At 40.4% G+C, this 23,787-nt stretch overlaps 1 protein-coding gene across 1 annotated transcript in view; it reads right to left on the reverse strand.

Annotated features, from left to right (window-relative positions):
- The window catches only part of PRIM2 (DNA primase subunit 2), a 323,348-nt gene that overhangs the window by 99,430 nt on the left and 200,131 nt on the right, over positions 1–23,787 (reverse strand). The window contains exons 9-10 of the mRNA XM_038743964.1: positions 23,598–23,670; positions 19,546–19,731 (exon numbers count right to left, since the gene is read on the reverse strand). Of these exons, the coding sequence (XP_038599892.1) occupies positions 19,546–19,731; positions 23,598–23,670 (259 nt within the window). The remainder of the gene's footprint in view (positions 1–19,545; positions 19,732–23,597; positions 23,671–23,787) is intronic.

Here is a 23,787-nt window from a genome sequence, read left to right on the forward strand (position 1 = left end):
GAGCCAGGATTAGAACTCATTACCTCTGACTCCCAAACCCAGGCTCTTTCCACTGAGCCACACTGCTTCTCACTTGACAAATCTGAACTGAATTCTCTACTGAATAATGTACATATGTGGGTTGCTTTCTAAATCTTCAATCACTAGAAGATTACTAGCTGCTCATGCTAGTCATGAAATCCGAAAGGATTATTTTTATGAACTGTCTTCCACAGGCCCACTAAATTAGTAGTCTGGCATGCACCTGCTGTCTGCTTCAGAGGTGAAGTAAACAGAAATGAAAATAATAAAAACTGAGATCAAAATATTGTGGAGATGCCAAAAAAATCCACCTTTTCATCAGAATCCTTTACCAGAATTAACATTCCTAATCTTAAATCTACAATCTGGGCTGCTACCCAATTCCAGTTTCTTTATAAATAGGCAGAAGAAAGGGACACCTGTTTCTCTATTTTCTTCTTCATGTGATAAGGTCTCATGGAATGCCCCAACTACTTCTTGGAAAATGAAATAATCAAGACTGGGACTTTTAACAAGATTCCACTACCAAAGACATCCAGGCATCACAAGAAAACAAGCTTTTCTGCAGCAAAAATCACCTCTTCATTTTTTTTTTTACATCAACCTCAGGGAAATGAAATGCATTTGTGGTGTGGGCATGTGTTCTAATGAGAGTGAGTGTGACTTGCACGGTAAAATTCCTTTCTCATTCTAAAAGTTTGAGGAGTCGTCTTAACCTTGGTTTGGGAGCAATCTTTACACACTAGCAGGTAGTTATCAAGTGTATAAGTGTATCAAGTGGGAAGCAGAGTGGCCTAGTGGAAAGAGCTCAGGCTTGGGAGTCAGAAGACCTGGCTTCTATTCCTGGCTCCAGCATGTACCTGTTGTGTTACCTTGGGCAAGTCACTTAATTCTCAGTGCCTCAGATCCCTCATCTGCAAAAATGGGGATTCAATACCTGTTCTCCCTCCTACTTAGACTGTGAGTCCCATGTTGGACCTGATTACCTTGTTTCTACACTAGCGCTTAGTACGGTGCTTGCCACATAGTTCGCATTTACTTAAGACCACAATTAAGTACCCCTTGGACTTTTATTCGCCAGCCTAATGAATAGCCAATTCGTTTAGCAAAAGGGCAAATTTCCCAAATAATTCATCTGCTCTTCCACGTGAACCAGTTCTAAGTTTTCCCTGTCATCCTGTGGTATACTGGTGCATTAGGGGAGAGAGGGTTGCTACATTCTCAGCAGGCTCTCCATCAGCACCCAGATTCAGTAGCTTTCACCCTCAGTCCTGAACTCATGAGATGCTACTTGCCTTGGTGCCAGGCACTGCTTTCTGCCTCCATCCTGGGCCCAGTAGCCACTGACAGCTTTGGCCCTGATAAATGACCACTTCTGTACCAGTCTCTAGGGCTGGAGGGGAAGGACAATGGAAGGGGGTGGACAGGGGCAGGGAAGGCTGGTTGGGAAGAAGGAGGGTGGGAAGTGAGTGCAACAGAGATGGGAGTATAAGAGTCTGAGGAGGATGGAGCGGCAGACATTTGTGAGTCTGGTTGGGGGGGCTAAGGAAGGGAATAAGATGGGAACTAATGCTGAGGATGCTTCTGAGAGAGCCAATGCTTTATCTACCTCTGTCTCTCCCACCTAGATTTTTCTCTCCAACCCCACTTTCTTATTTCCCTTTTCTACCTCCTGTTTCAAACACATGGGAGTCGAACACAGTGCAAAGTAGGGAACTTGGGAGCGCTCACAGGTGTAAATTGCATTTTTGCATTCTGATACTTTACATTCTTAACATTTCCACAGACAAGCTTTTCTAATGTCTTTCCTGCTGATTGCCATTGATTAAATAACTCAGTAGCTGGTGGGACAGATTAATGAACTAGCAAGATCTTTTCTGAGGTTTACACACACTCATTTCCACAGGAAAACATGTTATTAGAATACAAACCAAATCCAGAAGTTTGAGAAATGAAAGTGAAGGTCTGAGAGCCCAAACAAACAATAAGAAGAAGAAGAATAACTGGCATTTGTTAAGCACTTTCTGTGTGCTCGGCACTTGTACTAAGCGCTGGCATAATTACAAGCAAATGTCAAACCCCATTTTACAATGTAACTGAGGTCCAGAGCAGCGAAGTGACTTGCCCAAGGTCACACAACAGGCAAGCGGCGGATCCGGAATTAGCACTCACAGCCTTCTGACTCCAAGGTCCCTGGGTCTATCCATTAAGCCACGCTGTTTCACCAGTTACATAAATATTTAACTGACTTCCAAAGGGCATACTTGTTGTTCCTTCTGATTCAAGGTGTCCAATGCAACGAACGTTGAAGCCAGCAGCATAGTAGTTGCTGAAATCATCAGGTGATCTCCACAAGGGGATTCCAGTAAGTAAAGTCTGTCATTTTCTACAGACTCCAGGAGCTGCTTATCTTTACAACTTTCCTCTTTCATTAAATTAACTGGTCTACCTCTACTGGAAAAGTCACCTTAAAGGACAAGAAAAATAGCCCCTTCATGGCTTTCTGTCCCTTAAAAGTGATTTTACAGACAAGAAGGTGTTTTTAAGCTAGATAATCAAATACCTACAGGTGGGTAAACTGTTTCTTAGCATATCACATTTCAGGACACTTTGGATCACTGCAAGTCATTCTCTTTGAATTAGAGGGAGATAGAGTAATTTTTTTATGGTACTTGTTTAATATTTACTATATGCCAGGCACTGTATTAAGTGCTGGAGTAGATAAAAGTTAATCAGGTTGGACAGTCCCTGTCCCCCATAGGGCTCACAGTCCTAATCCCCATTTTAAGGATGAAATAACTGAGACACTACAGACAAGTGGCAAAACTGGGATTAGAGCCCAGGTCCTTCTGACTCCCAGGACTCTGCTCTTTCCACTAGGCCACAGTGCTTCTCTACAGTGGATTGCTACAAAGGATGCTCTACTGAAAAAATACTTTTAGGAATAGTCAGAAGCTAGCATTATACTTTCAAATTTCAATCTCTAACTGTAAACTACTACAGTCACTGCACACAATTCATCTCCAAATGCTGTAATTTGGTGCCTTAATTCCTTATGATTTGTCAAAAATGATTCTAAGCAATGATACTGATTAGATACAAAGAAGATTTCTCAAGTAAATACTATACTAGGATTATAGTTACAGGAGGACAAAGCCCCCATTGTGGTCTTTTTTCTAACAATGTCATTTTTTGCGTACCTATATTTAGGATGTGTATTTATTAAATTAAATCATCTATTATAAATTAGGGTTTAACTCCCCTCCAAATCCCTAAAAACACAATTTAGAAGAAATGAAGTTTTTCATTCCTTCAGTCATATTTATTGAGTGCGTACTGTGTGCAAAGCACTATAATTAAGTACAAATATTTATCTGAACAATTTCACTGATATTTTCCATTCCAGAATGTGTTTATATCTGGAAGGTTTGGTTGCATTTAAATGTGTTGCGTGTATTGCGGGGGATGACAGTAAGAGGAAAAAGAAGTGGTATTTCACTTCTCCCTACTCTGGAGTTTCTTTGGGTAGTTGACACCATTAGCTAGGTTTCGCTTATCTCTTGTGGAAGGCACACCATTCTATTCTTTCAAATATAGAATCTGCATCTCAAAACCAAGATTGCCAAATACATGCTATTTGGAAGGAGCCCAGGCTTGGGAGCCAGGTGTCATGGGTTCTAATCCTGGCTCTGCCACTTGTCAGCTGTGTGACTTTGGGCAAGTCACTTAACTTCTCTGTGCCTCAGTGACCTCATCTGTCAAATGGGGATTAAGACCGTGATTAAGACTGTGAGCCCCACGTGGGACAACCTGATCATTTTGTATCACCCACCCCACCCCCAGCGCTTAGAACAGTGACTCGCACATAGTAAGCACTTAACAAATGCCACCATTATTATTATTATTTAGCCATTTGCACCCTTTGCCAATGCCACAAAGGAATGATATTTCTGAGAAAATGCTGCTACATGTGAATCAAACAATTAAAATGAAAATAAAAAACAATTTTTTTCAAACCTTCATAGTTCTGACATTTATGCCCGATTTTAACTAATTGGAAAAATATGAAACTCAAGGATTACTTTTCTGAGTTGTTTTGTATTATAAACTCAAAAACCCCATACCTGTCTAGGAGAGGACTGAGGTGATTCTAAGCTCGTTTCTAGACTGTAAACTCATTATGGACAGGGAACATGTCTGCTAATTCTGTTGCACTGTACTCTCCCAAGCATTTAATGCAGTGCTCTGCACATAGTAAGCACTCAATAAATACCACTGATTGATTGATTCTAATAGTAGAAAAACTTATTGAGCTTCCCCTTTGTGTGATGACTCTACTAAGCACTTGGGAAGCACAGAATAACAAAGTGACAAGTGCCCTGCCCACAAAGAGTTTATGTTCTAATGAGAGACAAATATAAACATATTTACAACTAGAGTTGACATATGTAAAGTGGACATATATACATGCATGCATGCAAAAGTGGTGAATTTATATACTGGCATATTTCCACAGTCATTACCACCATCATCATGATCACAAATGATATTTATTGAGTCCTTGAGACATGCCTACCCTCAAGGAGGTTACATTCTAATAGAAGAGCTAAATTCTAAATTGCTGCTCTTGGCTACAAAATAGAAAAGTCTAAATTTTTTACTAGGTCTTTGACATTCTCTTTTGCCCCCAATGGTTACACATCCAAACCCACATTAAGGCTGCACTCATTCAGCTCTCAGCCCCTTACTTGGTCTTGCACCTCTCCCACTGCAGCCCAGTCCTCACTCAATAGGTGCTCAATAAATAAGACTGATTAATTAATCGATCAATCATATTTATTGAGTGCTTACTGTGTGCAGAGTACTGGACTAAACACTTGGAGAATACAACACAACAGAGTTGGTAGACACACTCCCTGCCCATAACAAGCTCACAGTCTAGAGGAGAAAGCTCACAGTTGCTTTTACACAGAGACACTTTCCCTACAATGTGTCCTCCATATACTTTTAATAGAAAGTTAATGAGAAATCAGGGAATGTCCTTCCAGCAACATGCTATTCCTGTGATCCTGTTATTGTACTTTTCCTGTAGCATTCTTTATAAAAGCACTACCAAATTTTAATGATGGTGCCTCTTACAGTGCTCTCTCACTGAGATAATGTTTTAGCAGCACTGCATTTAATTACTTTTTTTCCACCCCTACAATCTTTGAAGTACTTGGATCTGAATAGAGAGATTAAAGGCTATTTCCACAGCTGCTTTCCCTATTAGCATTAGATAGCAATATCTCTATAGTTTATGAAATATAAGGTAACATTTTGCTGGAAAGAATGTGAAGGATATCACTTTGAATATGAAATATTTGATACGTACATAAGAAATCTAATTCATAATTTTTACTACTGATATACATTTACAATGGTATCTGACCATGCCACTACACTTCCTGTATTTTTTTTCCAGTCTTAAGTACGCACAAATCATTTCTCCTTATTTCTAATGGTAAATTACACTTCATTCAGCACATCATGGAGAGTTATTTCCACTTTGAATCTGTATGCCATAACCCCTTACAAATAAAAGTTTCATAAAAAATTATTTCTGTTATCTCCTGGAACATTTTCTAATATCGAAATGCTATGTTTTGTAGGTGCAGTATAAACTAATGAGGGACTTAAGCAGAAGCAAACTGGAAATATGCAAAAGGCAAAAGAGTAAAACCGTAGACACAAATTTTCAAAGCAAGAGCAGACAAAAGATTATGTAAATAGGTTGATATCAATTAACCAATGGTATTTATTGAGTGCTTGCTGTGTGCAGAGCACTGTACAAGTGCTTTGCAGAGTAAAATACAACAGACACATTCCCTGCCCACAAGGAGCTTAGAGGCTAGAGAGGGAGACAGACACTACTATAAATAAATTGCAGATAAATACATAAGGGCTGTGGGGCTGTTAGGGCACCTCATGAGATGACATGAACAGGAATGTTTCTAGGAGTACGTAGTTTTTTGGAAAGGTTTTGAAAGTGATAGGGGTCAAGGTTTGGCAGATTTGTGTTCCGTGTAGGCTTAAGCAAATGGTCAGAAATGGTGACATCATTCATTCAATTGTATTTATTGAGTGCTTATTGTGTGCAGAGCACTGTACTAAGCGCTTGGGAAGTACAAATCGGCAACATATAGAGACAGTACCTACCCAACAATGGGCTCACAATCTAGAAGGGGGAGACAGACAACAAAACAAAACAAGTAGACAGGTGTCAATACCATCAGAATAAATAGAATTATAGCTAGATACACATCATTAATAAAATAGAGAAATAAATATGTACAAATGAAATAGAGTAATAAATATGTTCAAATATACATACAAGTGCTGTGGGGAAGGGAAGGGGGTAGGGCAAAGGGAGGGAGGGGGCAATGGGGAGGGGAGGAGAAGAGGAAAAAGGGGGGCTCAGTCTGGGAAGGCCTCCTGGAGGAGGTGAGCTCTTGGTAGGGCTTTGAAGGGAGGAAGAGAGCTAGTTTGGCAGATGTGTGGAGGGAGGGCATTCCAAGCCAGAGGTAGGATGTGGGCCAGGGGTCGACGGCGGGACAGGTGAGAACAAGGTACAGTGAGGAGGTTAGCGGCAGAGGAGCTGAGGGTGAGGGCTGGGCTGTAGAAGGAGAGAAGGGAGATGAGGTAGGAGGGGGCGAGGTGATGGACAGCCTTGAAGCCGAGAGTGAGGAGTTTTTGCTTGATTACTAGGTTGACAGGCAGCCACTGGAGATTTTTGAAGAGGGGAGTAACATGCCCAGAGCGTTTCCATACAAAGATAATCCAGGCAGTAGAGTGAAGTATAGACTGAAGCAGTGAGAGACAGGAGGATGGAAGATCAGAGAGGAGGCTGATCAGTAATCCAATCGAGATAGGATGAGAGATTGAACCAGCAAGGCAGTGGTTTGGATGGAGAGGAAAGGGCAGATCTTGGTGATGTTGTGGAGATGAGACCGGCAGGTTTTGGTGACGGATTGGATGTGTGGGGTGAATGAGAGAGGAGTTAAGGATGACACCAAGGTTGCAGGCTTGTGAGGCGGGAAGGATGGCAGTGCCGTCCATGGTGACGGGAAAATCAGGGAGAGGACAGGGTTTGGGAGGGAAGATAAGGAGCTCAGTCTTGGACATGTTGAGTTTTAGATGGTGGGCACACATCCAGATGGAGATGTCCTGAAGGCAGGAAGAGATACGAGCCTGAAGGGAGGGAGAGAAAACAGGGATGGAGAAGTAGATTTGAGTGTCATCATCTTAGTGATGACAGTTGAAGACGTGGGAGCGAATGAGTTCACCAAGGGAGTGAGTATAGATGGAGAACAGAAGGGGACCAAGAACTGACCCTTGAGGAATCCCTACAGTAAGGGGATGTGAGAGGGAGGAGGAGCCCACGAAGGAGACTGAGAATGAACGGCCAGAGCGATAAGAGGAGAACCAGGAGAGGACATCGTCTGTGAAGCCAAGGTTGGATAGCGTGTTGAGGAGAAGGGGGTGGTCTACAGTGTCGAAGGGAGCTGAGAGGTCGAGGAGGATTAGGATAGAGTAGGAGCCATTGGATTTAGCAAGAAGGAGGTCATTGGTGACCTTTGAGAGGGCAGTTTCAGTGGAGTGCAGGGGACAGAAGCCAGATTGGAGGGGGTCTAGGATCCTAGCTCTTCCACTTGTCTGCCATGTGACCTTGGGCAAACCATTTCGCTTCCTCTGTGCCTCAGTTACCTCATCTATAAAATGGGGATTCTAAGCACTGGAATAGATACGAGGAAATCAGGGTGTCCCACGTGGGACTCACAGTCCTAACCCCATTTTACAGATGAGGTAATTGAGGCACGGAGAAGTTAAGTGGCTTCCCCAAGGTCCAATAGCAGACAAGTGGCAGAGCTGGGATTAGAACCCACATCCCAGTGGCAGAGCTTGGATTAGAACCCACATCCCAGTGGCAGAGCTGGGATTATAACCCATGGGTTAGAACCCAGGATTTGAATCCCTGCTCTGCCACTTGCCTGCTGTGTGATCTTGGGAAAATCACTTAACTTCTCTGGTACTCAGTTTCCTCTCTTGTATAATGGAGATAAAACACCCATTCTCCCTTTCTCTTAGAATGTAAATCCCATGTGGGACAGAGACTGTGTGTGAGCTAACTGAATTTTATTTACCCCAGCACTTGGTACAGTGATTGATACAGAGTAAGCACCTAACTAATACCACTATTATTATTATTACTATTCAGTCAAAAGTTCAGTATTGCACAGTGCAATTAAGAGAAAAGTGGTTTTTACTGAGCAGAACCTCCATAAGGATCAGAAGTCAAAGAAGCAAAAGCAAAAATAGTGTCTGGCACTACAAGCAAGAAACACACAAAGCAATACCACAATAAGGCACAATTTTTGTGTGTGCATAATGTGGATAGAATGATAGGTTCCACATTGGCCTTTTCAGTCACAAGCCTTCCACCAGGGACCTCTTTCATCAGGCACAGAGGACAGAGGTGTCCAGACACTCTACCCTTATAGGAGATGCCAAAATGAACTAAGGCATTATTCACTGACTACAGGTTTTAATAAAAGTCATAATTCTACACTCCCTGGGGCCATAATTCTACTGATATTAACTGTTACAGCCTACTGATTTATCATGCCACATATGATTCCTCCAGTAATCTTCATGGTTTCCTAATGCCATACAAGTGCGAACGAATCTCCCAAAGTGTCCAATTAGTCCTTTAGAGTAACTTACTGCCTGGATCCGACCAAGAACATGATAATATGATCGATGTTAAGTGCAATCTACTGCAGTCCCCATTCCCATTCTCCCCGACACACACAAATACCTAGTTCTACAACTGTGCTATTATAAAATCCCAAATGAAAGGCAGTACTTACTAATATTAATTATCATACTCATGTATCCATACTCATGTATCACATTGGAAAAAAACGTTCCCTAATTCCCAAAAAGAGTACTAGCCATAAGCCCTATTGAAAACACACATTATGGTAGAATTGGAGCACTGAAAAGTACTTCAAGTACAATATTGACAATGATTAGTTTTACTGAGGCAATTTTTTTTCAGTGAGTAGGGTAAAAATAAAATAACAGCACGCATTTTATTCTAATGAAAGGCTTTACCCAATATATAATTTAATAAAAAGCTGATAGCTAATACTTCAACAATTCATAGTTTGCAGAACTCAAATGCTTAATCTTCACACTATGCTAGTAAAAACCATCTCCCCCTTTCCATCAAATGCAAGAAGAAGCAGCATTTTGTGATGATACATTTATAAACTGGAAGATTTATGCCAAAGACATGACCCTGAGTTGTCAAGACCATCTTCCAATGGTCAGCAATCTTCATTACTATATACAGTAAGTACAGAGGACTTTTTTGCCACCAGATAACAACCCTGGGAGTGGACACGGGGCTGAACATAGTGCTTGGCACAAAATAGATGCTTAACATACTCTATTTAATAATACATAGGAATAATGCACATTGGTAGCACAGTATGTGAACAGCTACTCCGTAGTTGGTAAAAACCTCAGCTGGCCCAGAGGCATGTGCATCAGCATCCCAGAGCAAGCACAGACTTAATTCAATTAATTTATGATATTTATTAATAATAACTGTGGTATCTGTTAAGCGCTAACTATGGGCCAGGCACTGTAATAAGGGCTGGGGTGGATACAAGCAAATCAGGTTGGACAGTCTCTGTACTACTTAGAGCTCACAGTCTTAATCTCCATTTTACAGATGAGGCAACTGAGGCCCAGAAAAGTGAAGTGACTTGCCCAAGGTGATACAGCAGACAAGTGGTGGAGTCAGGATTAAAACCCAGTTCCTTCTGACTCTCAGGTCAGTGCTCTTTCCACTAGGGCATGCAGCATCTCTCTTCATTGATAACTTACTTTTCCTGGAGAACTGTACTAAATGCTTGGGAAAGTACAATGGAGCCTGCACTGTATTTCCAGTTTGGCCCAAACTGGCTTCTGCAGCCGAATGGTAGGAGCAAGAGCTATACCAGGCTGGACACCGGCACGAATCATGAAAGTCCCAGACCCAGAACTCCAGCTGTTAAACTACTATTATTGTTATTAATAATCAATCAACGGTATTTATTGAATGTTTACTCGATGCAAAGCACTATACTAAGCACTTCGGGAACATGCAAAAGTGATCCACGAGAGAGGAAGGTGGACTGAGGAAATGAATTTCTGGTTAAGACACTCAGAGTTAGTGCCCAGACTGCACTGTACTCTCTCCAGCATTTAGTACAGTTTTCTACACATAGTAAATACTCAATAAATACCATTGATTGATTGATTCAAATGAAGCCTAGCAGAGAACAGCAAAAGGTGAAAAAGGAACATATTTTCTCTGCATTTGAAAAGAGAACATAATGTTGCACTCCCTGGAGCTGAAAGGTGAAATGAGGCCCAAGAATTGCATTTAAAGAGTGGTGATGAGCAGAGATTAGAACTCCATTCCTTTGCTTCTAACAACATTTGGTATCCGAAGTAAATTGAAAATGTCATTAGAATTTTGTTAATGAAACCAACACTGCACATCTAGTCACCTGCATTGTGAAAATATAGTAATCAATCTGACAGTTATCCACGATCCTCTAGGAATCGAAGGTGTGAAAACAACGTGTTTGAGAGCTAATGTACAGTGGGCCAGCTCCGGCTCCTGTGCAAACTCCTCCTTTTGTATGTTAGGCACTTTCAGAAATGCATCATCACTTTAAGGTCCCTTAAAAATAATTTTAACAAGTAATCTATTTTCCTAACACTGTCATCTTAATACCAATTACAAAACTCCTTATTTTCTCCCAAAACAACTAACTTTCTTTAAAAACCATTCAAAAATCTGGAAGCAGCTTTATTTCCATGAAATGTAGTATCAATCAATCAATCAACCAACTGTATTAAGTGCCTACTGTTTGCACAGCACTGCATAAAGCGCTTGGGAGAGTACAATATAACAGAACACATTCCCTGCCCACAATGAGCTTACAGTTTAAAAGGAGTTTCGAAGGTATTCTGTTGTTCTTTCATCATTTAAAACTCAGTAGCATAGTTTACAAATATTTGTTTAGGGCTGTGAAATTATCGAGACACAGAAGTGGTTTTTGTTGTTGTGTGTTTCTTTGCAGAAGTGTCCAAGTATAAAGGGCACGGGACTGGGGGAGGTCAGGAGATCTAGATTCTAATCCTGACTCTGCCATTTGCCTGCTGTGTGACATCGGGCCAGTCACTTAAATATCTGTGCCTTGACTGAGTGACTGATTTCTTCATTTATAAAATAAGTACTCCCTGTACTCCCTCTCCTTAGAACGTGAGCCCCATGTGGGGAACAGGGACTGTGTCTGATCTAATCAATCTATCAAGCACTAAATGGTATTTATTGGCTGCTTACTTTGTGCAGAGCATGGTACTAAGTGCTTGGGAAAGTACAATACAACGGAGAAGCTAAACACTGAACCCTGACCTCAAGAAGCTCACAGCTTAGTGTGAGAAATATATGTTACAATAAATTACAGAGAGGGGAAGCAACTGAATATAAGGATATGTTTATAACTGCTGTGGGGGTGGGGGTAAGTACCAAAGTGCATAGGTGGTATGGATCTGAGTGTAAAGACAACACAGAGGGGAAGGAGAATAGGGTGGCAACATAGAGGTGGGGAAGAATAGTTTGGGGGTTGGGGGAGAGAGATGAGGGGTATTTATGCCAGTTTAGTACAGTGCTTAGCACACAGCGAGCACTTAAACACTACAATTATATTATTATGATGAACTGGATTCTAGTCATACTTGACAATTATATTAACGGTGGAATGGGGATTATTCCTTTTCTTTTCCATTCACAGGTCATTTTAAATTTTAGAATCAATCAATCAATCAATTGTATTTATTGAGTGCTTACTGTGTGCAGAGCACCTTACTAAGCGCTTGGGAAGTACAAGTTGGCAACATATAGAGACAGTCCCTACCCAACAGTGGGCTCACAGTCTAGAAACCTGTAGAAGTATGTTGTGGCTTCCTGCTCAATTGTTTCGGTTTGTCTGGCAGCCTGGAGAAAGGAACAGGAGCACAGTGGAACACATGCTTGGATAAATAACCTTCTCCTTGGATTTTTAACATTCATAACTGTGTCTGGTCGGTCTGAATTCTATTGCCCATGGTTTGGCTTTTCTAAATGTTGGTTTTTACATTACTGGTTATTCAATTATCCGCTGACATTTTTATCAGTGACCATTATTCTATTCTTCTTTCTGTCCTCCTTATATCTACCTGCAAGTTAAACTACTACAGCTAAAAATATCTTTCTCCCACTGCCATAAATACGTTGGACCCACCCCAAGTCTTTTCACCATGCCCTGCTGCAGCCAGAATAAAATTTAAATTTCTTGTCCTCATCTTTAATGCTCTCAAGTTATTCCTCTTTTCATGCTCTTCTTTTCCCCAATTTTCTCCAGGATGACCAGCCTAAACTCAAAAGGCACCCATTAGGTTAAAGGGGTGATTCTGAGGTGGAGAACAATGTCTACTCTTTCAATGTCTCAAAAACTGAAATAGATCTATAGGATGCCACCTTGTAGCCAAGTCCAAATGTCAGTTACCTGTATGGAATAGATCCCAGCCAAATATAGTTATTTGGAACTATTTGGCAAATTTTTTTTACCAGTTTTGTTTCTTTGTTTTTTGAGGGTTTTGGTACCATGAGAAACAGCATGGCCTAGTGGCTAGAGCACTGGCCCGGGAATCAGAAGGATTTGGGTCCTAATCCCAGTTCCCCCACTTGTCTGATGTGTGACCTTGGGCAAATCATTTACCTTCTCTGTGCCTCAGTTACCTCATCTGTAAAATGGAGATTAAGACTGTGAGCCTTATGTGGGACAGAGACTATGCCCAACCTGATTAGCTTATAGCTACCCCAGCATTTAGTACATTTCCTAGTACATTGTAAGTGTTTAACAAATATCACAAAAAAGGTTCAGATCTGTCCTTAGCCATGGCATAAATTGGATTCTGCAGGACAAAAGATAAATCCCCAAACACATATAAATGTTTATTGGTTCAATTACAACATCATATAAGTTTATTCTTATGATCATTGGGGACAGAAATTTCAGTTGATGTATTTCATGTTTACTTTCCTAGAAAGTCAGGACAACACAATTCAGAACAACAAAGCTGCAAACAATTTGACTGAATGGACACATTGCTCAGAAAAATGATCCAGTTCAGTTTAATATTTTAAAAAGCTAGGGGCTGAGGGGATTTAATTTCCAAGGTCTAAGCTGAGAATACTTTATTAAGTGGAGTGTTTGTTCAAGCTTTATAAACCTAAATTTGATTAATTTTATCTCTTTCACACAGGATAAAGTTTTTCCAGTTAAGCAGGCAAGTAAATTACAATTATAACCCAGAAGAAATCTCTGCATAAAACATAACTATGATTAATTCATTACATTTTATTTGCATAAATAGGTACATTTCAGGAGTTCAATAAATAATTTAAAAGAATGTAGATATTTTGAAGCAATCCTAGAATTTTTTGCCAAACAATGATTATTCATTCATTCATTCAATCGTATTGATTGAGCACTTACTGTGTGCAGAGCACTGTACTAAGCACTTGGAAAGTACAATTTGGCAATAAATGGAGACAATCCCTACCCAGCAACGGGTTCACAGTCTAAAAGGGGGGAGACAGACTACGAAACAAAAACAAGTAGACAGGCATCAATAGTATCAATATAAATAGAATTATAGATATAAACACATCACTAATAAAATAGAATAGTAAATATGTACAAATATACATAAGTGCTGTGGGACATGGAGGGGAGTAGAGCAGAGAGACGGAGTAGGGGCGATGGGGAGGGGAGGAGGAGCAGAGGAAAAGGGGGGCTCAGTCTGGGAAGGCCTCCTGGAGGAGGTGAGCTCTCCGTAGCGCTTTGAAGAGGGGAAGAGAGCCAGTTTGACTGATGTGAGGAGGGAGGGCATCCCAGGCCAGAGAGACTGAGCTCCTTATCTTCCTTCCCAAACCCTACCCTATCCCTGACTTTCCTGTCACTGTAGACGGCACTACCATCCTTCCCGTCTCACAAGCCCGCAACCTTGGTGTCATCCTTGACTCCGCTCTCTCATTCACCTCACACATCCAGTCCATCACCAAAACCTGCCGGTCTCACCTCCACAACATTGCCAAGATCTGCCCTTTCCTCTCCATCCAAACTGCTACCTTGCTGGTTCAATCTCTCATCCTATCCTGACTGGATTACTGCATCAGCCTCCTTTCTGATCTCCCACCCTTCTATCTCTCCCCTCTTCAGTCTATACTTCACTCTGCTGCCCGGATTACCTTTTTACAGAAACGCTCTGGGCATATCACTCCCTTCCTCAAAAATCTCCAGTGGTTGCCTATCAACCTTCATACCAAGCAAAAACTCCTCACTCTCAACTTCAAAGCTCTCTATCATGACACCACCTCCTACGTCACCTCCCTTCTCTTCTTCTACAGCCCATCCCGCACTCTCTGCTCCTCTGCCACCGCTAACCTCCTCACTGTGCCTCGTTCTTGCCTGTACCGCCATCAACCCCTGGCCCACGTCCTACCTCTGGCCTGGAATGCCCTCCCTCCAGACATCTGCCATAGTAAGCGCTTAACAAATACCATTAAAAAAGGCTTTTTTGACATAAGCCTCTACATAGACCAAAAAAAAAATAGCTTTCAGAGTCAGCTCAGGTTTTGTAAATTGTGTCAATAATCTAAAGGAAAATTTAGGAAATGTCCTAGAAGACAGCAGGGAAATATTTCACATGACCTAAGGATATTTCTCTGTCATTCAGTTCTATAATATAGGTAGCCCTCTAGTCAATCAATCATTCATATTTAATGATGCTTACCGTGTGCTAAGCATTCATTCATTCATTCATTCAATTGTATTTATTGAGCGCTTACTGTGTGCAGAGCAAAGTACTAAGCGCTTGGGAAGTACACTGTAATAAGCACTTGGGAGAGTGCACTATAACAATAAAACAGAGTTGGTAGACACATTCCCTGCCCACAATTAGCTTACAGTCTGGGCGGGATGAAGTGGGGGTGCTTACAGTCTTAAAGTGATAGACAGAAGTAAAAAAATGAATCATACTCTAGAAAAGTTGAGCGTATGCCATCAAAAGACAATGCATCTGTAGATCAGCCAAGCTGAGGTAATAACAAACCTATATAACAATAATGACATTTGTTAAGTGCTTACTATGTGTGAAGCACTGTTCTAAGCGCTGGGGGGAATATAAGGTGATCAGATTGTCCCACATGGGGCTCACAGTCTTCATCCCCATTTTACAGATGAGGGAACTAAGGCTAGGAGAAGTTAAGTGACTTGCCCAAGGTCACACAGCAGACATGTGGCAGAGCTGGGATTAGTACCCATGACCTCTGTCTCCCAAGCCCTGGCTCTTTCCACTGAGACACGCTGCTATACGACCTGGACTAGCTTCTCCAGCAATTTCATTAATGTCACCTACATGTCAAATTAGTCAAATGAGAGCACAAAATGTGGCTCAGTGGAAAGAGCCCGGGCTTTGTAGTCAGAGGTCATGGGTTCAAATTCCACCTCTGCCAATTGTCAGCTGTGTGACTTTGGGCAAGTCACTTAACTTCTCTGGGCCTCAGTTACCTCATCTGTAAAATGGGGATTAAGACTGTGAGCCCCCGTGGGACAACCTGATCACCCTGTAACCACCCCAGAGCTTAGAACAGTGCTTTGCACATAGTAAGCACTTAATATATGCCATCATTATTATTATTATTATTATTATTATAAACAGTGAAGTCTTGTATGCAGCCGACCAGGTCAAAGCAATATTCATTTAAATTACCAGTGCATTTTGAGAGGACTTTAATAGTGAACTACCCAAACCTCTGCACTACAAAGTGGACTGACTGCAAGTCAGGTGGACAAAAGAGTTTCCATATACCGGAAAACAGGGCAACAGCAGCAAACAAACAAGATACACACAAAGAAATTCGAACTGGAAAAGCTCAGGTTGAAGAGTGGCTTCAAGAGGATTGTAATATAACAGATGGAATGGAAAAAGTCTAGGCACTACAGAAGTAAATCCAATGAAATAACAAAAGACAGCCTTTCCATGTCCACAGTATAGAAGATACTGCTGATCATCACACATTGGTCCTTTCAGGTTCCCCTCTCAAACTGTGACTCACGGCCTCTGCAGGAATATTTTATAGATGATGCCTAACTGAGAAACTGCTACTGTGCTTACACATAACCTGTCATTATAGGATAGAGCTGACCTGATTAATTGAGTTGCTGCTGAAAATCATTATTGCCAGACACCCACAGACTTAACTAAGAGCTGCCACAACCACAGTAGTAAAAAGCTACCATAAAAAAGAAGCCAGAATTTCTTAGAGAATGATAGTAGCTGCATTTAGCCTGACAGTATCCACAGATATTTATACTCCATACTACTGTTGTGTGCTAACATTGGCCTTTAAGAACCCAGAAAACAGGTTTTCCCCTCCAAGGCCAGCATTATCTTTGATGGGAAAGAAAGGCAGCCAGACTGATCAAAAAAGCAAAAATAAAAAGAACAACAAAAAACACAACCAGAAGAGAGAGAAAAAGGCAGGAAGAACAGGAAACCAATTGGGATGGACTTGCACCCAGAGTGGGAAGTTTAGTGGTCAGGATGGGGAATGGGGATGGGATAAGATAATGCCATTCCCCCAAAGGCCAAAAAGCAATATTTGGTCGTGTCTTTTCAGTGTCTCAACGCAAGGATACAATGAGGAAAGGGGTTTTAGGAAAAATTAATTTTTACTGATTGACGTGGGTCATGCTACCCATGGATCCCTTACTAGAACCTCAAGTATTTCTAAATTTTCATAATAACATGTTCTTTGACAACCATAATCTCTGAAGTACAAAAATACATTTTAAGGTGTGTAATGATATAAACTTTGGAAATTCCTTATTTATAGGAATTGCCTGTGACACCTCAATAATCTACTAAACATTTTAACAGCAAACAAACTCCAAATATATAAGGAGTAATGATCAAGAATGGGCCATACATTTATAAATATGTATGTGAATGCTCTGCATACAGTACGAACTCAATAAATATCACTGATTGATTTATGCCAATAAGCTGACATTCCAATTCCTTTCTGCATTGTCTGCAGATGGACACCTTAAAACCCTGGTGTGTAATAATTTTCTCATACTAACCAAAAAGATATTAAATGATAGGAAATCTCTTAGTTTACTTAATTTTCTTTAGGAGTAACACATTTTTTTTAAATGGACTTGGGAGGCAGAGGCAAGAGGGAGCAAGGAGTCTCTGAATCTGACCCACCAATGACTCAGTCCAGCTTTGCAGAGGGGAGGCCACAGTGACATCTACCTAGTTCCAATCCTTCTGGAGGAGCTGATAGCAAGTCTATCTCCCCCTTTTAGACTGTGAGCCCACTGTTGGGTAGGGACTGTCTCTATATGTTGCCAATTTGTACTTCCCAAGCGCTTAGTACAGTGCTCTGCACATAGTAAGCGCTCAATAAATACGATTGATGATGATGATGATGAAGTTGGCAAACTGCAGGTTGCACAGCTGTTTATTGGGGCCCTCAGAATTACACGGTTGCGGGTGGCAGGACTGAGGCTAGAAGCTATTTCTGAGCTAGAAGTTAGAAGCTATTTCTGCCTCCTAACCATCGATCGATGATATTTACTGAGGCCCTTTATCTTGCAAAACACTACACCAAGCGCTTGGGAGGGCAAAATATAGTTGGAAGACACAATCCCTGCTCTCAAGGAGCTTATACTCTAACCGACCGTCCCTTCACTAAGACAGGTAGGAGAAGCACAGAGTGGCAAGATTTATAGAAGTTGGTAAGTGTTCAGCAGACACACTATTGCCTACTCTTGCTTTACAAAATCCTTCCTCTCTACATTTTGTTAATGTCCCCAGAACATCTTTTGACTGAACTGACTATTTTTCTCAACGGGCTACAGCGGAATCCATTTTACTAAAAAGAAAAAAGACAAAAATACAGGCTGCTCATATATACCTACACAACATATTCTCCACAAACTGGAAAAGTCACAACAAGATAACATGTGGCTCTAAACTGTCTGTGTGCAATACAATTTATAATCTGTGTAGCCAAAATAATACATTTGCTGTAATCAATAACAGACTAATGAAAATATGGACTTCCCATATATTACTTAGTAGGCTAAAAACAGTGTATTGATTTTCATTTTAAAATAATTTTCTAAGAAAACAACTTTTATGTGCCACAACAAAAAACAAACGCATTATTTTTCCCTTCACAGATCCAATATTATGTATTTATTCCATTTGTACATTTTTAAAGGAAAAATGAATCAAATGTGTGATAGCGTTCTTGACTGTGACATTGAAAAATTCTGCTATAGACAAGAGCCATAATTCAAAAGCGCTCACTTCAAAATGTCCTTAAACTTAGCAAGTATAGGTATTTCAGAACAAGAAAAAAAAAGAATCTAAGGAACATCACCCAAAAGATTAAGTTAACAAATACTCTGTTACATACAATATTCTAATTTAGGAGGATTCTTTGAACAACCCTAAATGTAGTTCCCTGTTCAATATAAATCTGGAAAAATTGCCCCAGATTTTTACACTATAAAAGGATTTGGCCTTCTTCAATCGGGTGCACAGCTGGAAACATAATAGAGGCTCTGCTGAACAATTTACTTGGTAAATGTTCCATGTACTATAAATTATCTTTCCTTTGGAAAGGGAGCTTGCATTTTCTTCATACTACAGTGCACCGAACAGCATGTGCAAGATTAATATGTTTCCTAATTAGAACTTTAATACCTGGAATTGAAAAAGAGGAAGCTCTCATTGCTGTGGATAGGTGTGAAAGTGGCCGTGCAGGTCTGTAAAATTCTGGATAATCTGTCCTTATCAAAATGTTGATCCCTAGTTGAAATGGTCTAATCAGCCCAACATAAAAGGCTTTAGATTTGACTTCCCTCCTTTGTTCATGGGTATCTATCTCACCTTCCTCCAAATCACTACTATGGTCACTTATAGGATGCAGATTCATTGTAATGGAAGACAAATCAGAAAACAATTTTAGCAGGATAAATCACTGTCGATATACACATGTTGTGCAAATGAGCGGAAAGTCTTCATGTGGATATGATTGTACCTCTTTTAGTATCCTATTGGCAACGATGTCCTGTGTTTTCATAACCTTATCTTTTAGCAGCTGTATCAGAATTTATATCTACTGAATTAATTTTAACCAATTATCTGGCTCTTCCTTTCAAAAATAGTGACTACTATGCAGGGAGAATAGGGAAAAGCATTATTTGACATTCAGAAAAAATTGAAAACATGCACTAACAAGATGCTTATAAGGATTTGAACAATCACCGAACTTCTCATCATATATTTCATTACCTTGTCGGTATCCACTTTTCCTTTGGTAAACTCTAACTTCCAAAACTGCAAAGCTTGTTCCAGAGTTAAGCCAATACCCTTAAGAAAGAGACCGTACTGCATCCGGCCTCCATGGCGGAGGTGATGATTTTCCCGCAGGCCTTTATGCAACTGGCGCATGCAGAGAGGGAATGATGTAACAGAGAGCTGCAACAGAGAGAACATTTGTGGATGAGACAGACGGATCGCTTTCCTAGACATATATACTGACTGAGTTTACTAATTGATTCTACTTAGAAAGGCCAATATCTGGAAATAAAGTGTTCTGTAGGATACTGGGATTACCAATAACCCATTGCGATTTAAAATGGTTTCTGGACTCGGATGTCTACTGCAAGACTAAAACGCCTAGGGTTCATTAGAATACAGAAAATGGTATGAGGACGCACCAGTTATTAGATGAACAAAAATGAATGAGCCAAACTCTTCCATCTGAGGTCACAGCAACGAACTTTAGCAGACTACCAAAGCAGGGATGGGGAGACATTGTTTTGCCACCTCCCATAAAACGGTAAGCTCATTGGGGACAGGGAATGTATCTGTTTATTGTACTCTCCCAAATGCTTTGTACAGTGCTCTGCACACAGTAAGTGATCAATAAATATGACTGAATGAGTGTGCAGATTTTTTTTTCAAGTGGAAAATCACTTTCTGCGTGGCAGGAATCTGAAGTAACACCCATTATTCCTCCAGGACACAGAGTGGATAGGGCACAGGCCTAGGAGTCAGAAGGACCTGGGTTCTAATCCTGAATTTGCCACTTGTCTGCTGTGTGACCTTGGGCAAGTCATTTCATTTCTCTGTGCCTCAGTTCCCGCATCTGTAAAATGGGGATTAAGACAGTGGGTCCCACATAGGGCATGGACTGTGTCCAATCTGATTACCTTGTACCCAGTGCTTAGAACAGTGCCTGGCACATAGTAAGCACTTAACAAATGCCATTAAAAAAAAAGGAGATATAGGAGCAGAAGAGCTGCAGCAGTCCTATTGACAAAGGAAACCCTTGGGCACATAACCCTTCTCCCTCCCTGCCATCAGTCACACAATTTATTCAATGACATGATCACAGCTATATACTGGACCAGTAGGAGCACATTCTCCCCTTCCTTTAACTCCCATTAAGTCAGCAGATGCCTTTTTTGTTTTGGTATTTGTTAAGCTCTTACTATGTGCCAGGCACTATACTAAGCTCTGAGGTAGATACAAGATAATAGGGTTGGACACAGTCCCTGTCCCACATAGTGCTCCCAGTTTTAATCCCCATTTTACAGATGAGGAAACTGAAGCACAGAGAAGCTAAGTGACTTGCCCAAGGTCACACAGCAGAGAAGTGGTGATGCCAGAATTAGAACCCAGGTCCTTCTGATTTCCAGGCCTCTGCTCTTTTTACTAGGCTATGCTGTCTTCCTCCTTGAGCCTCAGTGTCAAGTAATCTCAGTTTTCCATGGCTGCACATAACACTTGCTGTTATGCTTGCCCTTGTTACTTCCTAAATCTCAACACATAGAGCTTCTCACCATTACAGTATCAACAGTGTTTGGCATATAGTAAGAGCTTAACAAATACCATTATTAGAATTATTATTATTATTAATACTTCAATAGTGCTGCACAGAGAACTTGAGGAAGTGTTAAAAATTCAACATTACAATAAAGTCCCTGGGAAATGTTAATGAAAGTTCTAATACAGAAATAGTACAAAACATAATGTTATCAATGCACACAATACAGAGCATGGGACACAGTAAGCAAATTTGAAACAGTTAATATGCACTTCCATGCAATTTGAACAGTACAATACTTAATAGGCTTAGAATGCCTTTTGTGAGATATGTGCCTGCTGTGTGAATTTGGACAAGTCCCTTAACTTCTCTGTGCCTCAGGTTACTCACCTGTAAAATACGGATTAAATACTTGTTCTCCTTTCTACTCATACTGAAAGCACCATATGAGACACAAAATGGATACCCAGCAAACACTTTTTTGGGGGGTATCTGTTAAGCATTTACTATTTACTAAGCACTTTTCTAGGTGCTAGAGTGGACATAAAGTTATAAAGTTGGACATGGTCCCTGTCATGCATAGGGCTCAAAGTCTAGGTAGAAAGGAGTAGGATTTTGTGGCTTAGTGGAAAGAGCCTGGACTTTGGAGTCAAAGGTCATGGGTTCAAATCCCGGCTCCACCACTCGTCAGCTGTGTGACTTTGGGCAAGTCACTTAACTTCTCTGGGCCTCAGTGACCTCATCTGTAAAATGGGGATTAACACTGTGAGCCCCACGGGGGACAACCTGATCACCTTGTAAATTCCCCAGCGCTTAGAACAGTACTCTGCACATAGTCAGTGCTTAATAAATGTCATTATTATTATTATTATTATTATTATTATTATTTAATCCCAATTTATGATGAGGAAACTGAAGTGCAGAGAAATGAAGTGATAGCAGGCGAGTGGCAGAGCCACGATTAGAACCCAGGTCCTCTGTATCCCAGGCCTATGCTCTTTCAATTAGGTCATGCTGTTTTCTACAGTTATTATTAGTATTATTACAAACTTCTTTTAAATTTCACCATAAGTGACTAATACCCAAGTGAAGCTATACAGTCCCTAAACACTTTATCCCATGAACTTTTCCCTGTATTTGTGAAGTTGGAATACATAAAAGCTCAAACATTAGAGAATGAACCATTGACACGATTGTTCACTTTCTTCTACATGGATGACCTAGAATAAAATAGTTAAATTATCCATAACCATTAAAAACAACCACAGCTCAGTTCCTAAGTGTTATTACTCTCAGAAAGAAAGTACACCAGCTCCACTCTCAGGAGTATACTGAAACACAGAAGAATCCCACATCACAACTCTAGGTTTATCTACATTGAAAGCATTCCTTGAAGAAATGTACATAAATCAATCAAATGTAAAAGGTAGTGCCAGAAAACAATCCCATCCAAAAGTCCTTCCATGCAAACAATATTCTAGTCTCCCCATGGGATAGGACAATGACATTTACCTGGAGAGAAAACATGTCAATTCTCAATGTGCCATAAATAATTTTCTTTTTCCATCTCACTATTTCAAGACACTGATTGGGTTTGAAGACTGAAAACCTTCAAACAGCAAACAAGCGGCAGAGCCAGGATTAGAACCCAGGTCCTCCTGACTCCCTCGTCTGCTGTGTGACCTTGGGCAAATCACTTAACTTCTCTGTGCCTCAGTTACCTCATCTACAAAATGGAGATTAAAACTGTGAGCCCCATGTGGCATGTGGAGTCTATCCAACCTGTTTATCATGTATCTACCTCAGTGCTTAGTACAGTGCCTGGCACATAGTAAGCGCTTAACAAATATCATTAAAAAATAAAAGAAAACAATAAAGAAACAAGTTAATGCAAAGTCTTCTTCATGCAACCATTATTCAAGGACCACTGATTAACTACTCAAAGTCAGCATTAGCAGTTTAAGTAATTTATGAGATAACTGTAGAAAAATTCATTATCTCAGGGGTCCAGATTAGCAGATTAAATTCTTATATGAGTTTTAATTATAGATTTGATCACCTCAGAGTCTTCTGAAATAATTATCTTATTCATAATAATGATTTTTATTACTGTATTTATTAAGCATTTATTTCATGCCAAACACTGTATTAAGTGCTGAAATAGATACAAGATAATCAGGTTGGACCCAATCTCTCTGTCCCACTTGGGGCTCACAGTCTAAGGAGGAGGGAAAACAGATATCCCCATTTTACAGATGAGGAAACTGACTCACAGAGCAGGTGAGTGATTGCCCAAGGTCACACGGCAGGCAAGTGACAGAACTGAGATTAGAACTCTGGCCCTCCAATTCCCAGGCCTGTGATCTTTCCACTAAGCCAGCTGCTTCCCATAACGAATGAAATAATATTCTAAATGCTTTCTTTTAAAGACTAACTGTACCATAATAAATGCTTGTCTTTTCTACATCATAACCACAAAATCTGATATTAGATATTGATATTTGGTACTTACAGAATCGAGTTGCTCTAATGAAATTTTCCCAATATTCTTTTGGGAACTGTAATCTTGACCAATGTAGGAATGGCTACCAAAAAAAAAGGATGAGAAATTGAAACATTAATTTAATTCATTATTTTGGTGGCTTTGAATTAAAAATTAATTTCCGCAAACATTAATGCCATTCAAATTAGCTTTAGAATAA

Source organism: Tachyglossus aculeatus, chromosome 1 (assembly GCF_015852505.1).
Source record: "Tachyglossus aculeatus isolate mTacAcu1 chromosome 1, mTacAcu1.pri, whole genome shotgun sequence".
NCBI lineage: Eukaryota > Metazoa > Chordata > Mammalia > Monotremata > Tachyglossidae > Tachyglossus > Tachyglossus aculeatus.